At 37.1% G+C, this 17,672-nt stretch overlaps 1 protein-coding gene across 1 annotated transcript in view; it reads right to left on the reverse strand.

The window, feature by feature from the left end:
- Positions 1-17,672, reverse strand: part of TRDN (triadin) — a 133,032-nt gene that overhangs the window by 103,584 nt on the left and 11,776 nt on the right. Inside the window, 2 exon segments of the mRNA XM_017881786.1 lie at positions 3,457-3,489; positions 4,564-4,722. Of these exon segments, the coding sequence (XP_017737275.1) occupies positions 3,457-3,489; positions 4,564-4,722 (192 nt within the window).

Raw genomic sequence — 17,672 nt, forward strand, 5'->3', positions numbered from 1 at the left:
TTTACTCAAGAGCTACATTATGATTCTCTAAGGAAAAAAATTGTGTATATTGAAATTTTAAAATTTCCTTCATATTCTGTGATTTCATATCCTGTAATATATTAACCTTTAGACTATAAGAATCTAAGAATCTAAAGGTTAATATATTGCAAATCTTCATAAGTTATTATTAAACCTGAAAAGTGAAATTTTTTTTTAGAATGCCATCTAGTGAATGGGGCTTTAAAAGTAATTCACCTATCTGTGGATTAATGTATTTTACAGTTAGAATAAGACAGGGTTCATCAACAAATCTAGCCCTATATTTTACTTTTAAAGATACAAATATTGAGAAGCCTTATGCACATCTGTACACACACATACACACACATACAATATTATTAGGGCAATGTTACTTAATTTTTTTGTCTCCTTCCAAGTAATGTCAAATGACATGAAGAACCAACAACAAATTTATTTATATCTGAAGTAGAAATAGTACAGTTATAAACCTGGGCATGCTCTCAAGCAGATCAATTTTAGAAAAACACTCAAATGGCATTCAATTCCTTTAAATCTCTCCACTCTTATTTACCCCTTAGAAAATGAGGTGTTAACATTTCCATGATGTATACCCCAGTGTGAAAAATATTGCTTAAAAGCACACTTCCAGATAGTATACCACTATATACAGAAAATAATTATTTCAGAAAATGTGATTTATAATAAATAGTATTTGGTTTTCATAGTTATAATTTGTAGATAATTGTGTATTAAAATATAGTATTTTCTAACGATTCAGTGCCTTGGGGTCTCATCATGAAGTGTTTTGTAATAGAACTAGGTATTTTAAAATTTTGATAAGTTGAAAAATAACTATGCATGAAGAACATAAAGGCACTAGGTACCACATGTAATACCCTGAAGCTATATTTATATATAACAACTGATTCCACGGACTAACAGAATCAGATATTTCATCCATATTAATAATCCGTTTAATAATCAATACTGCAACCCTGAGATTAGTTGACTACACCATTATTCCATATCAAATTAAGAACTGCAGACTTCAACCACAAATAACAAGCAGGCTGAACTGTTATTTTGTTAAGAATAGCAATAACTCAACAAATAAAACTAAGTGTATTCAAATAAAATGTTTTAGGTAGACATAGGACAGTAGAATAAAAAATGCTACAGCCTGATAATTTAGGCAATATAAAATGACTAAATATTATTGAAATATATGAATTGACAAGAGTATTAATGAGGAGTCATTTAGATGGGTGAAAATCAAATGTTTTAAGAGACTATCATTCTACATTGCCCCCAAATTCTTTCTTAAACCAAAATTTGTAAATGTAAAAATGAAGAAAATAACCTATAAGACAAGAGTAATTTATAGAATTTTTCGCCTAATAATAATGTTAAAAGTATACTTAAAATGTAAAATATATATTATAAATGTTTTATAAAATATTACCTACTACTTTAAAGCTCTCATTGCCTCTATACTTCTAGAAAGAAAAGCTTACACATAAAAAATAATTATTACAATGAAATGATCTTCTTGAGTTCACTTTCAATTAGGGTTTATTATTACATAGCCTCTGTACTCAAGATAGGGCAGCTGAGATTTTTACTTAAATGTCAATTTTTTTCATGCAACTGTGAATAATACTATTAAGAAAATATATTCAGGTGATTTAAAGTCAATTCCCCTAATTTTGAGTATGTAATCTTTAAAGACATTAGTGTACATGTGTTGAAGGACATATATCCTTTAGACTATTTTGACTAATAAGCATTTCTAACATTTTTTTAAAAGTACCCTAAACAACTATTTAATAGTTTTTCTGGTAAAAATTTGATTTGCTCAATCAAGGAAATAATTTAAGAAACAATAGTAAAACAGCTTTGTATGAATTTGCAGTTTATACTAATTACTATATGAAGCTTAATTTTTAAATAATTTCAAAGAAAAATTTAAATCACAAGAAAAGATTTTTTATTAAATAGTAAATATTAATTTATGAAAATATGGCTTTATGATAGTCTTATGGAATTCAGTTTATAAGTATAAATGAGCAAACATCATTTATCTGTTTTCCCCTCTTCCATTTCCAATGAAAATAAACATGCATAAGCTGTTATTTCCAGATAATGACTAATATCTCACTTAAAAGTTTGTCTATGTTCACTCTCTATGGGAAATCAGCTACAGAAAGACGCTGCTCCTGATCTCTTGAAGTTTATAGACAAATCTAGAATCTCTAAACCTGAATTTCATGGTTGAAGTTTGTCTTGAGTGCTCGAGTTCTCATTCTGGATTTCTAGGTGTAGAAACCCTTCCTTTCTCCTCACAGAGCTTTATAAACATTTCCATTCCTGGATGCCTTGCCACAGTTGAGTTTGATTGGCTTAGCTCTTTTTTGCTGCATAAGTTACAAATCCAAAGTTTCTAATTTAACATACACTAAGTGGATTTTACCCCAGATAGTGTGAGGTACTCATCATTTTCTCGGGGAAGGCTGAAACTGTAAGTTTGGATCCTGCTGTTTGAATCCACAGTAGGTATTAGGAGACAGCAACAGAAGCCAGGGTTATCTTCCTGAGTAAGTACCTTCGACAGCCTGCCTATGTGTAGCAGTGACTAAAACATTGCAATTGTTTTAAATCTGGCTTAAATATTGGCTCTTTTCTCACAACAAATGTACCTCAGGATGGTACTACCTGCTCCCCAGTGGAACTTCCATGAAGTTCCTACCCCTGCCTGTCAAAATTCCTACGCTTCTGAAATTCCTGCCCCATTGCTGTCCTCCTTTGTCCGAGGTTTATCATTCTCTTCATTCAGGTTGTGACCTCCTCACTCAGTCACCTTATCTATTCCTGCAAGGAATTCCTCCACAGCACATCCAGGCACATCCGGGTGACTCCACTCCATGACAATGACACATCACACATACTGACTGGATATGCCTTTGCTTCCTAGACTGTTATGTCCCTCACCATCTTGTTGTCCTGGCCCACAGTCATCACCTAACATGCAAAATAATGATGGCAAGAACATAAGAAGAAAAAGAATAAGAATAAAAATTTAAAATCAATACATCTGACCATAGTGAGAATAAATCATGGGTGTCATCATTTTCTGGGCCATTTCTAAGGCTACAGAATTCTCCCCTCATTCCTCAAATTCCAGCTCATATTGGTCTGTATATAAATGAATCCACACAAATCTACTGAAGAAGGCATTTAAAAAATAATCAACAGAAAAATAGTGAGATCACCTTCATTGGAAAAGAAATTGAGTATTTTTTTTTACTGACTATAAATCTTGACCTAATTATTAAACAAAACCTTCATATTAAAATAAATTCAGCCTACAACTCAAGTAAAATATATCTGAACCATGCTGAAAACTGATATTACCATAAGAGAAAAGAATTATTATCAAAGGTGAAAACAACAAACCTTTTTTTCTCAAGGGAGGCTCCTCTACTTCTCCTAGACCAAGATTGAAACAAAAAATTAGAAAATATTTTAACATAGAGTAAGACATCATTATTTCCCCTTTCTTTGTTCATTTAAAAAAACTATTAGTTTTAACAATCATAGTCTTTAAATTACTTTGCTTCCCAAATTCCAGTTTTTAAGTATAAACTTTGTTTATATACATTTATATGAGATTGTTTCATTTTTATGAATTCAATAAAATTATGGCAGTGATCCAAATTACACATTATAGGTTATATATCATGTTAACTTCAATTCTCTATTGTTCATCTTGAACTCTTACTGGGGCCAAAGCAAATATAAATTCAGGAAAAGTTATAAAAGTACTCTAATAATAAAAGCTTTCCTGGTAGTCAAGGTTGAATACATGATTTCTGATGACTAAGACTGATCCTAAAAAATGTTATCTAATAGATGGAATCATAATGCTTTGTTTTCTTCATACCCATTCAATGGCAGTTTTTACGTGGTTTCAGTTGGCTATTTCCTTTTATTCATTTATATTTATAAGAGAGCACAGAGATTAGTTGCATAATTGTCAAGACATTTAGAATGTGCCCTTCTATTCTACACCACCATTTGGTTCAATATATTTACTCTTTTGATTGTACTTTTAGTAAGATTGCTTTCTGCTATTTGACTATAAATGTGACATGTGTATAAAACACTTACATGTATTTTAGTTTTACTGTTTTGTTTTAATCTTCCTAGAGATAAACTTGAAAAATAACTACTATTTTTTCCAAAGAATCATATAAATATGAGTTTGTATTGTGGTTTTATAGTAGTGCATAATGAGACTCTCTTTGCTGTAATGCTACATTAATATTAGCATTTAATGTTGACATCTTTACCATAATGACAGATAAGCTATAAGATAAAAATCAAATAAAGACCAATTTACTGTGTTTGGCAGCCTGTTGATATGCTTTCAGCAGTGAGAAGTGTATTCATTTTGTTTTAGCTTGCCCCAAGGGCTCATTTGAATGTAAACTGAGGCAAGCCACTATAATACATATCTAATATTGGTCCTAGCAGTTAGATATGTCTCTATGTTCTTTGTACCTTTATCAGTGTCTTCGTCACCATCATCTTCTTCATCAGCTTCAGATGAGATTATGTCGGATAACAAAGAAAAGAAGCCATAGATCCAGTCCGTGGTTTCCTCCACAGCATCATGTACAAGTTTTAAAGGATCTGAGCCAATCTTGGCAATAGAGCTTGCTAAAAGTAATGAAAAGAAAGAAAGAAAAAAATTGCAATCATTTCCAAAGAACTTAAGAAAAGCCGTTTCTACTGATTTGTTCTTTTGACACAATGAATATGTCAATTTCAACATTCTAAATATCTCCTGGCTACAATTTTTTGCTCAGAAATAGAAACTTTATCTTGCTATAATATGCATGCATGCCAAGAAAGAAAATGCCTTTGGGAAGTTTATAATCCAAATAAGAGTTAACACAGGAAAAAAATTAGGCATGAATTAAAATAATGTGTATTTATGTTACCCAGATTGCAAATAAACCCTGTGTTACAGATGTTCAGGAATGGAAGAAATCATTTTGGTCCATATTGTATGGGACAGCATTATAGAAAAGATGACTCTGTAAGTTTTCAGACAAATAACAAGTTCTGCAAGTTGACGAAGGTAGTTGTGGCAAAATTAAGACTGATAGGCCTATTTATTCTAATTTGTGATACCACAGGAAGAATCTGGAATAGTCAAGTTAGTGATCATATCAAGCTCTAGTTGGAATAGATTGTATTTATCTGTTAGTCATCCCTGTACATTAAATTAAAAAGTATTCGAACTGCTAGTAACTTCAATGGATAGAATCTATAAGTCTTCCCTTTTCTATGTCCTAGGAGATATAAAATGTTTGTGAAATGAAAGATTGAATCATAAAAAATGCAAGTAAATGATTAGGAATTTCCAAAATTTTGTTTTTCTAATCATATGAAAACTGCTCTGAAGAGGCAAGCATAGCCTTTAGGATGTGATTACAGAGGTGATCTATCTAGAACTATGGTATAAATTGCCTCTGATTTTTTATCCATCTGTAATTAAATTTTAGAGCTATGTTTTCCTTAATTTTAAAAACTATTTTAGCTTTTCAGAAATTCTTCTCTGTTTGATATATTTAAGAGATGAGAATTATATCAATGTATTATATTATCTAAAGGTTAAGTACCTAAAATTAGACTTTTACTCTGATTGACATAGGAAGTTATTGGAAGATTTGAGCAGAAAGATGAAGTGATTTGACTTCCTTTGCTGTTCTGAAGATTGAAAGGGTGCCAGGCTGGAAACAGGAAGACAAATATGAAGCCAACTGAAATAATCCAAGAGAAAGACGATGGTGATTTCTATCAGGGTGGTAACAGTGTGTGTGGTGAGATGCAATCAGATTCTGAACGTATTTCAAAGACAGAATTAATAGTAGATGCTTCCAGTGTGGTTGTGATGTGACAGAAAGAAATTCAGGATAACTTCTAGGGCTTTGGTGTGAGAAACTGGAAGGAAGGAAATGCCCTGAGCTGGGGGAGGACTGGAGAGAAACAAGATTCTTGTTGGGTGCAGGTGGGGTTGGGAGTAGAAAAGTAGCTGAGTTTTAGACTTTCAAAATTTGAGTTGCCTATTAGATACTTACATCAAGATGTAGACATTTGTATAATGCAATGTGATGTAGAAAAGAGGAGTTCTACCTGAAAACAGAAACTTAAGAATCCAACAGAAGACAGAAGGTATCAAAGCCATAACAATGAGTGAGATCACCAAGGAAGCTGACCCAGAGACACTTAAACAAATGTCAGGGAGATAAGTCAGAGAGATAGGAAGAAGCCTGCAATGGATTCTGAGGGGACATGACGGAGAGAGTGACAGGCAGAGCAGGAGTGAGCAAGAAAGAGAGAGGAAGAAGGAACCAAGAAGGTGTAATTCAGTAGAGGCAGTGAGTATATTTTTCTGTCTATGACAGAGATTGAGTAATACTAGAAGAGGAACTAGGATCATAGTGAGTTTTCTGTTTTACCATTGTTCAAATAGGAAGAATGTACCATGGTTTATACTGATGGGAAGATCTCATAGAGACGGGAAAATTATATAAAAGAGAGTATTTCTGGGGAAATTTTTTAATTTTTAATTTTATATTCCATTCTGAGGGATTCATGGAGCACACAGACCATTCAGTGACCCCTGGTATAAAATGCTGCTCTCTGGGAAGCCTGTCTCCATGATTCATTGATAATGTACTTTCACTCTTTGCACCCCATTTTACTACATTCCAGAGAGTTTCATGTGAGCAAGAAATGGCCATTTGAATGGTGAGATTAAACCTTAGACAAAGGAAATGAAATATAATTTTATAATTGCAATTGAGGATTTTAAAAGAATCATATGTAAGGAACTGGATTGTCCTGGCACCATTAAAGGCATTTTTAGCACTGGTATATTTTATACCTAATGGAAAATCTGCAAATGAGATTTTATGATGAGAATAGATTGAGACTATTTCTCCATTTCCCTTCTTTCTAAGTGTTAACTGAAGAGCTTAACAATAAAATCCAACAAAATTGAAATCAGTTTAATTATCCTTATGCTTAAATGCACTATATGTACTTTGCAGACACATATATATTGCCTGGCTCTAAAATAGTCAAAGCAGGCTATTTTTATGAAGTTATCATTGCTAACTTGAGATCAGCTTCTGATTTTCTGATTTTCAGCCATGTGGACCACTTCTTCCGAAACCTAAACACACACACATACACACACACACTTAAATAAGACAGTAGTCCTGAAGTTGATTCTTATTATCTCTTTCAGACCTCACATCCAAATTCAGATCATATCAATGGAAAAAAATATTATTCAATGCAAACTAAAAATTTTATTGATGTCTTTTTTTAAGGAGATACTTAGGTAATTTTACTTTCTTAGCTTTCATGTTTCCCTAAGTTTAATTGCATACATGACAGTGATGATCATCTTAAAATAATAGTCAAACACCATTATAAAACTTTACATGTATTAACTCACATTTTCTTCTCAATAACCCAGTGATGTAGGTATATTATTTTCTACCTTTTTGTAAAACATAGGAAAACTAAGGCACAGATAATTTAAATAAGATGCCTCAGGTTACATAGCTAGTAAGTGATGGAGCCACATTTTACACCCACTTTAAGCCACCAAAACAAGATTCTTAACTATTGTGCTATATGCTGTCAAAACAAAAAACATAAAATCACAATTGGTTCTAGGGTCATGTTTTGGGTGGGGAGATTTTAGAAGGGGTTTTCTTGCTCTTAAAAGGAAGAACAAAGACTTTGCTGCATGGGAACAAAAAAGCTTGCAGCTGCTGCAGTCATCTTGTAACCATGAGAACAGTAGCTGGCTCTTTGAGAAAGGCAAGGTTTAAAACTGGAAGAAAAAAAAAATGAGTCCACGATGACATTGCTAAGGACTTGAAGTATCCTATGTTGAAATCACCCTACCTTCAGCACTTCTGTTATATGAGATAAGAAACATTTCTCAGTGTTCAAGTCATTCTTAATTGTATCCAAGGTTTCTTACAGAAAAAATATACCACTGAATGCCGGGAAAACTGCTTTAGGTTACTTGTGGTCAGTAATTGGATTCTTGGCACTGATGAAAGAGTGCCAAGAGAGACAAGAGAGGCCAAGAAAAGTTTAAAGTTAAATAAGATTTTTATTTGTCCCCTGGTTTTGAAGCTAAACTATGCACATACTTAAGTTTCTAAATGGGACTATACAAGAAAAATAATCATTTTCTCAGCTTCCCTTCTAAAAAATCAAGTCCATAATTTCACTGTTATCTTTGGCCATCAGTCTCAGAGTCTGTGGGTAATATTTGACCCTTCTTTATTTTTCATATCCTGAGAACATCAGCAAACAATGGTTACAAGCTTGGGCTCTGAGTTCAGACTGATAGCATTCAAGTTCAAGCTTCCTACCCAGTGCTGTGCCAACTATATTGAAACAAAAGGAGAAACAGTAATAATCATTCTGCCTTTATTTAAAATGTGGATATTTTTGTCATCATAGATTTTTGCATTAATTTTGAAAATTTAAATTCTGCATGAAAATATTTATTTCAATTTTTGAGTGTTTTGGAGGACTCCAATTTTGTACCCATGGTACTTCACTCACTTTTCTCTAGTCCTGGTACTTCCCCAACCTATTAGCTCTATGGTATTGAAAAGATTAACTTTTGCCACGTCTATAAAAGTTAGAAATGCCTTGCTTTTCCAAAGTCACTATTCTAAATCAAGACCTCAACCCTCTAGTGCCTGTTATTCCTCTATTCAACCTCTCTGTACTCCAATTTGTAACATATTCAGTTAGTGGGAAAAAGGATAAAGTACTCCGTGCTTCCATTTGCTGAACCATAAAATGACAAAAAAACGAAAAAAAAAAAAAAAAAGACTGCATAAGGATCTTATGCCTAATACATGAGATAATATAGACAATTCAAATGGTACAATGCCTGGTAATTAGTAAACATCAATACGAAGAAATAAGCAAGATTGTCTGTTGAATGACCAAAATGTTCTTCTGAGCTTGCTAGCCAGAACTAATAACTTCCCCTTGGCTCAACAAGGAGGCCTGTGTATTATCTCAATTCTCCCAAAGTCTTCAAGTGCTATACAACTGGTGTTTCCAGCATTCCCTGATGCACTTGGCACCTAAACTCTGACTGCACAGCACTCAAACTCAAATGATTAACCCCAACCTTAATGCTACCCTCATGCTTTCCTTCAAAGGAAAGAACAAGTAAGAGGTGGAGTCTCTAGATTTGCTCATCTGAATCTCTCTGAGCCACTCCACAGAAAGGCAAGAAAACAGGGGTCCCAGGAATCTTCTGCCCTTCTGCCCATGACTCTGCTTGCACCAGATGGCACTTCTTGGTGTTCACTTAAGCACAGTATACATAAACTTTTTGGTGTAAAGCATGTGTATTAGTCCGTTTTCACACTGCTGATAAAGATATACGCGAGACTGAGTAATTTATAAAGATAGAGAGTTATAATGGACTCACAGTTCCACTTTGCTGAGGAGGCCTCATAGTCATGATGGAAGGTGAAAGGCATATCTTACATGGCGGCCAGCAAGAGAAAATGAGAGCCAAGTGAAAGGGGAAATCCCTTATAAAACCATCACATCTCGGGAAACTTATTCACTACCACAAGAACAGTATGGGGAAACTGCCCCTATGATTCAATTATCTCCCACTGGGTCCCTCCCACAACATGTGGGAATTATGGGAGCTATAATTCAAGATGATATTTGGGTGGGGCACTACCAAACGATATCAGCATATAGGGCAGAACATATGATTTAATAAATGTTAGATAATTATCAGTTTAAATTTCATGACCATTTAACTCAAACATACAACAACACTCCATAAATGCAGGTTGCTATAAACATTAGCATGAGATCACTTAGTCACTACTCCCCCATAGCCAAGCTTGGTAAGGTCCATGAAATCCAAAGACTGTTTTCATTGGAATTCATGAAACAACTAATGCTTGCCCCTGACCTCCCAGAAAATATTCAGATCCAAATATTTGGAACTAAATTGAGGTAAGGGTTTTTTATAATGTCATGAATGCTACCCAAACCAGGAACAAGTAAACTTGGTATATGTTGCTGTATGTACCTTCTGTATGGTAGTACTCAGTATGAGGTTGGCTAAACAAAACAGAGATTTCTCTTTCACAACAATTATTGAGCACTGATTATGTACAATATTCTAAGTGTAATATATAATTGATATCTAGATGGTTCTAATTTTGGTATGTGAGGAAAGTTATTTCAAAATACATAGAGATAATTTTCTAGACCTACAGAAATAATTTTAAGTGACTAGTTTTCTCCCTTTCTGCAAATATGTATATGAATACTTTTGCTTCTGTTGGTGAAATTTTATCAAGTTAAGAAAATTTTAGCATATTATGTGTCATTTAATATGCCCTGAGTTACATGTCATTTTTTGCTTAAATTCGTGTGAAATTACTTAGTCTTTGTCTTGAAGGTAAACAAATTTCCTCAGAACTTTCCCAGTGCCAAATGAAACTTCAGATGTGTTTCCTCATTCCCGTCCCACAGCCTCAGATGAGAAGAAAGGAAAAACAGATAGGAAAACAAAACAAAAATGTTCTTTAAAATCTGAAGTGGTGGGTCAGTATATGCATAAAACAATGCTGTCTCCACTAAGTTAATAGGTTTCTTGGACTCAGAAATGTAGCTCAGAGAATACAAAGGCTTATGAAACAGTTTGGGCTCAAGGTCTGGCATTATTTGTAATAGTCAACTATTTCCTAAGGATGTAGGGTAGAAATGCTCATTTATTTCTAAGCAGAATTCATTGGAAACAAAAAGTATTTTTTTTTTCCAAAAAAAAGTGAATTTAATAGTCTTCTGAGACTTTGGGTCCTGGAGTTTTCAGCATCAACAATACTAGGCACAGGTACTTATGAATAAACAAAAATATGTGCCCATACATTGACAGTGAAATTTAGTGTCTTCATTGACTTGATGTTTACTCAAGACATTGTACTTTAGAGCTTTTTAAGTCCAAACAATTTCTCATAAATTGGGCCGCTTGTCCTTGGTATGTTTGATTGACTTCAATGATGTTAGAACTGCCATTTTTAATTACTGTCATCACAGGGGAAGGGGTTTCAACCTCTTAGAGCCAAATGCCTTTTATTCTCCCATGAATGTATTGCTTTCTTATTTTCTGTTTTATTTCAAATTGAAAGTAAAGACAAAATTAGAGACATAAGTAAAACATCCAAAAACTTTTATTGCAACACCTTTATTCCTCTGTATTTAACCCCTAAGATGAGTTTATATCCTGCCAGTGGAGGTTTCTAAATGTATAGTACCGGAATTACACATTTTCCTATTATTTTTTCTTGAAAAATGCAGGAAGGATGGCTATATTTGTATAAATTGCTTCAGTTCCAGAAGCAACACTTGATATTTTGGCATCTGATAAGCCACTTTTGTTGTAACCAAAATAGTAATAATTTATAGTCCTAAAACTATGTTTTAAAAATAGATTTTCCACACAGAAGCATTTTAAGAGAGGCTCATTTTTTGAGATCCTCTTTTCATATTCACTTATATTGACTCTTTAAAATCATTTATACTAAAGGATTAATTCAGGAAGACCTGGCTAACTGATAGCAATTTGAGAGGAACAAAGGTAAAATTAATAATGAAATGCAGAGGTGGAAGCCAATGAAAATTGAATCCAGTTACTGTGCTATATTCTTTGCATTTGATAATTTTGTTTACAGTATATAAGATCCTCACATGGACAAAAATGTGGAATAAAAGTTATGCTGTAAAATTTTCTTGAAACTAAATATGTACGTTAAAATGAATTTTTTATTTAACACTATGATTTAGCAAGATATAGAAATATTGAATAATTTGATTTCAGACTGAGTAATCAGATTGTGAAATAAATTATGAGATGCTTCAATGTAGCACCTTTCAGATGCTTTTGTAAAGAGAAAAGTACGAGGAAACCTCATTTTCATATATTTAAATGCCTTACTTTAAAAATAAGTGAATACTTTGCTATTGCCATACTTAGGAATAAATGTTCTATCTTAAAAATAGAATATTTAAATAGTTGTATATGGTCATCTGAACAATAAATCAAAATTATGTAAGTGATTTAACTTCAAAATTAAGTGTCTGAATAGATTTTCATTCAATGAGATTTTTAACATAGAGACCATATACATAGATTGAAATTCTCTGGAGTCTCTTATCTTTACTCTCAATGAACACTCCTCAAAACATGACGACATTAAAAGTTGAGTTAATACAAACACCACATGTTCTCACTCATAGGTGTGAATTGAACAATGAGAACACTTGGACACAGGAAGGGAACATCACACACCGGGCCCTGTCGTGGGATTGGGGGAGGGTGGAGGGATAGCATTAGGAAATATACCTAATGTAAATGATGAGTTAACGGGTGCAGCACACCAACATGTTTTGAGGAATGTTCGTGTGCACAACGTGCAGGTTTGTTACATATGTATACATGTGATGTTGTGCACATGTACTCTAGAACTTAAAGTATAATTTAAAAAATTGGGTTAATAAAATACCCATGATGCTTCTAATATTAACCTCACTTGGAGGATTGATTTTACAAAAATGCTAATTGCAATATAATTTTTTCCTCTTCTTTTTTCCTGTTCAGTCTCTCTTTCTTTCCTCCTCCTCCTCTTCCTTCTTCCTTCTTTCTTCTTCTTCTTCTTTTTCTTTTCTCTCTCTAACTCTCACTCATTCTCTCTCCTTATGATTTCTGGATAATACCAATATTAGACTAAAATGACCAGTCTATCCCTCTCCTTTAGTGAGTTCTATGATCTAAATGTCTATGCCCCCACAAAAATCCGTATGTTGACATCCAAATACCAAAGTGATAGTGTCAGGCCTCTGAGCCCAAGCTAAGCCATCATATCCCCTGTGACCTGCACATACATATCCAGATGACCAGTTCTTGCCTTAACTGATGACATTCCACCACCAAAGAAGTGAAAATGGCCGGTCCCTACCTTAACTGATGACATTACCTTGTGAAATTCCTTCTCCTGGCTCATCCTGGCTCGAAAGCTCCCCGACTGAGCACCTCGTGACCCCTACCCCTGCCCACCAGAGAACAACCGCCCTTTGACTATAATTTTCCTTTACCTACCCAAATCTTATAAAATGGCCACACCCCATCTGCCTTCGCTGACTCTCTTTTCGGACTCAGCCCACCTGCACCCAGGTGAAATCAACAGCCTTGTTGCTCACACAAAGCCTGTTTGGTGGTCTCTTCACACGGACTTGAGTGAAATGTGAAGTTTGGTGCTGTGACTCAGATCGGGGACCTCCCTTGAGATCAATCCCCTATCCTGTTACTGTTTGCTCTGTGAGAAAGATCCACCTACGACCTCTGGTCTTCAGACTAACCAGCCCAAGGAACATCTCACCAATTTTAAACTGGGTAAGCGGCTTCCTTTTACTCTCTTCTCCAACCTCTCACTATCCCTCAACCTCTTTCTCCTTTCAATCTTGGAGCCACACTCCCATCTCTCCCTTCTCTTAATTTCAGTTCCTTTCCTTTTCTGGAAGAGACAAAGGAGACGCGTTTTATCCGTAAACCCAAAACTCTGGCGCCGGTCACGGACTCAGGAGGACAGTCTTCCCTTCATGTTTAATCACGCGGGGACACCTGCTTGATTATTCACCCATGTTTCAGAGGTGTCTGACCACGCAGGGACGCCTGCCTTGGTCCTTCACCCTTAGCGTCAAGCACCACTTTTCTGGGGGGGCAAGCACCCCCCAACCCCTTCTCTCTGTGTCTCTACCCCTTCTCCACTTTCCTGGGGGGTAAGCACCCTCCACCCCTTCTCTCCCTGTCTCTATTCTCTCTTTCCTCTGGACTTGCCTCCTTCACTATGGGCAACTTTCCACCCTCCATTCCTCGCTTTTCTCCCTTAGCCTGTGTTCTCAAAGACTTAAAACCTCTTCAACTCACATCTGACCTAAAACCTAAATGCCTTATTTTCTTCTTCAATGCCACTTGACCCCAATACAAACTAGACAGTTGTTCCAAATAGCCAGAAAATGGCACTTTCGGTTTTTCCATCCTACAAGACCTAAATAATTCTTGTCATAAAATGGGCAAGTGGTCTGAGGTGCCCAACATAAAGGCATTCTTTTACACATCAGTACCTCCCTAGTTTCTGTTCCCAATGCAACTCTTCCCAAATCTTCCTTCTTTTCCTCCTGCCTGTCCCCTCAGTCCCAACCCCAAGCGTCTCTGAGTCTTTCCTCTTTCCAATCTTCCTTTTATATAGACCCGTCTGACCTCTCCCCTCCTCCCCAGGCTGCTCATCGCCAGGCCAAGCTAGGTCTCAATTCTTCCTCAGCCTCCGCTCCTCCACCCTATAATCCTTTTATCACCACCCCTCCTCACACCTGATCTGGCTTACAGTTTTGTTCCACAACTAGCCCTCCTCCACCTGCCCAGCAATTTCCTCTTAAAAAGGTGGCTGGAGCTAAAGGCACAATCAAGGTTAATGCTCCTTTTTCTTTATCCCAAATCAGTTAGTGTTTACGTTCTTTTTCATCAAATATGAAAAACCCAGCCCAGTTCATGGCTTGTTTGGCAGCAACCCCGAGACGCTTTACAGCCCTAGACCCTAAAAGGTCAATAGGCTGTCTTAATATACATGTTATTACCCAATCCACTCCCAATATTAAATAAAACTCCAAAAATTAAATTCCAGCCCTCAAAACCCAAAACAGAACTTAATTAACCTTGCCTTCAAGGTGTACAGTAATAAAGTAGAGGCAGCCAAGTAGCAATGCATTTCTGAGTTACAATTCCTTGCCTCCACTGTAAGACAAACCTCAGCCACATCTCCAGCACACAAGAACGCCAAACCCTGAACCACAGCTGCCAGGGGTTCCTCCAGAACCTCCTCCCCCAAGAGCTTGCTATAAGTGCCAGAAATCTGGCCACTGGCCCAAGGAATGCCCGCAGCCCAGGATTCCTCCTAAGCCGTGTCCCATCTGTGCAGGACCCCACTGGAAATCGGACTGGCCAACTCACCCAGCAGCCACTCCCAGAGCCCCTGGAACTCTGGCCCAAGGCTCTCAGACTCCTTCCCAGATCTTCTTGGCTTAGCGGTTGAAGACTGACACTGCCCAATTGCCTCGGAAGCCCCATGGACCATCACAGACACTTTGGGTAACTCTCACAGTGGGGGTAAGTCCGTCCCCTTCTTAATCAATACGGAGGCTACCCACTCCACATTACCTTCTTTTCAAGGGCCTGTTTCCCTTGCCTCCATAATGTTGCGGGTATGGAAGGCCAGGCTTCTAAACCTCTTAAAACTCCCCTACTCTGGTGCCAACTTGGACAGCATTCTTTTATGCACTCTTTTTTAGTTATCCCCACCTGCCCAGTTCCTTTATTAGGCTGAGACATTTTAACCAAATTATCTGCTTCCCTGACTATTATTGGACTACAGCCACATCTCATTGCCACCCTTCTTCCCAACCCAAAGCCCCCTTGGCATCTTCCCCTTGTATCTCCCCACCTTAAACCACAAGTATAGGACACCTCTACTCCCTTCTTGGTGACTGATCATGCACCTCTCACCATCCCATTAATACCTAATCACCCGTACCCTGCTCAATGTCACTATCCCATCCCACAGTATGCTTTAAAAGGATAAATACCTGTTATCACTCATCTGCTACAGCATGGCCTTTTAAANTAGGTCTCAATTCTTCCTCAGCCTCCGCTCCTCCACCCTATAATCCTTTTATCACCACCCCTCCTCACACCTGATCTGGCTTACAGTTTTGTTCCACAACTAGCCCTCCTCCACCTGCCCAGCAATTTCCTCTTAAAAGGTGGCTGGAGCTAAAGGCACAATCAAGGTTAATGCTCCTTTTCTTTATCCCAAATCAGTTAGTGTTTACGTTCTTTTCATCAAATATGAAAACCCAGCCCAGTTCATGGCTTGTTTGGCAGCAACCCCGAGACGCTTTACAGCCCTAGACCCTAAAAGGTCAATAGGCTGTCTTAATATACATGTTATTACCCAATCCACTCCCAATATTAAATAAAACTCCAAAATTAAATTCCAGCCCTCAAAACCCAAAACAGAACTTAATTAACCTTGCCTTCAAGGTGTACAGTAATAAAGTAGAGGCAGCCAAGTAGCAATGCATTTCTGAGTTACAATTCCTTGCCTCCACTGTAAGACAAACCTCAGCCACATCTCCAGCACACAAGAACGCCAAACCCTGAACCACAGCTGCCAGGGGTTCCTCCAGAACCTCCTCCCCAAGAGCTTGCTATAAGTGCCAGAAATCTGGCCACTGGCCCAAGGAATGCCCGCAGCCCAGGATTCCTCCTAAGCCGTGTCCCATCTGTGCAGGACCCCACTGGAAATCGGACTGGCCAACTCACCCAGCAGCCACTCCCAGAGCCCCTGGAACTCTGGCCCAAGGCTCTCAGACTCCTTCCCAGATCTTCTTGGCTTAGCGGTTGAAGACTGACACTGCCCAATTGCCTCGGAAGCCCCATGGACCATCACAGACACTTTGGGTAACTCTCACAGTGGGGTAAGTCCGTCCCCTTCTTAATCAATACGGAGGCTACCCACTCCACATTACCTTCTTTTCAAGGGCCTGTTTCCCTTGCCTCCATAATGTTGCGGGTATGGAAGGCCAGGCTTCTAAACCTCTTAAAACTCCCCTACTCTGGTGCCAACTTGGACAGCATTCTTTTATGCACTCTTTTTTAGTTATCCCCACCTGCCCAGTTCCTTTATTAGGCTGAGACATTTTAACCAAATTATCTGCTTCCCTGACTATTATTGGACTACAGCCACATCTCATTGCCACCCTTCTTCCCAACCCAAAGCCCCTTGGCATCTTCCCCTTGTATCTCCCCACCTTAAACCACAAGTATAGGACACCTCTACTCCCTTCTTGGTGACTGATCATGCACCTCTCACCATCCCATTAATACCTAATCACCCGTACCCTGCTCAATGTCACTATCCCATCCCACAGTATGCTTTAAAAGGATAAATACCTGTTATCACTCATCTGCTACAGCATGGCCTTTTAAAGCCTATAAACTCCCCTTACAATTCCCCCATTTTACCTGTCCTAAAACGAAACAAGTCTTACAGGTTAGTTCAGGATCTGCACCTTATCAACCAAATTGTTTTGCCTAGCCACCCCATGGTGCCAAACCATATACTCTCCTCAATACCTCCATCCACAACCCATTATTCTGTTCTGGATCTCAAACATGCTTTCTTTACTATTCCTTTGCACTCTTCATCCCAGCCTCTCTTTGCTTTCACTTGGACTGACCCTGACACCCATCAGGCTCAGCAAATTACCGGGGCTGTACTGCTGCAAATCTTCACAGACAGCCCCCATTACTTCAGTCAAGTCAGAATTCTTACACAAGAGCCAGGACCACACCGTGTAGACTTTCTGTCCAAACAACTTGACCTTACTGTTTTAACCTAGCCCTCATGTCTGTGTACAGTGGCTGCCGCTGCTTTAATACCTTTTTTTTTTTTTTTTTT

The sequence above is a fragment of the Rhinopithecus bieti genome, unplaced genomic scaffold (genome assembly GCF_001698545.2).
Source record: "Rhinopithecus bieti isolate Rb0 unplaced genomic scaffold, ASM169854v2 scaffold_1060, whole genome shotgun sequence".
Lineage (NCBI taxonomy): Eukaryota > Metazoa > Chordata > Mammalia > Primates > Cercopithecidae > Rhinopithecus > Rhinopithecus bieti.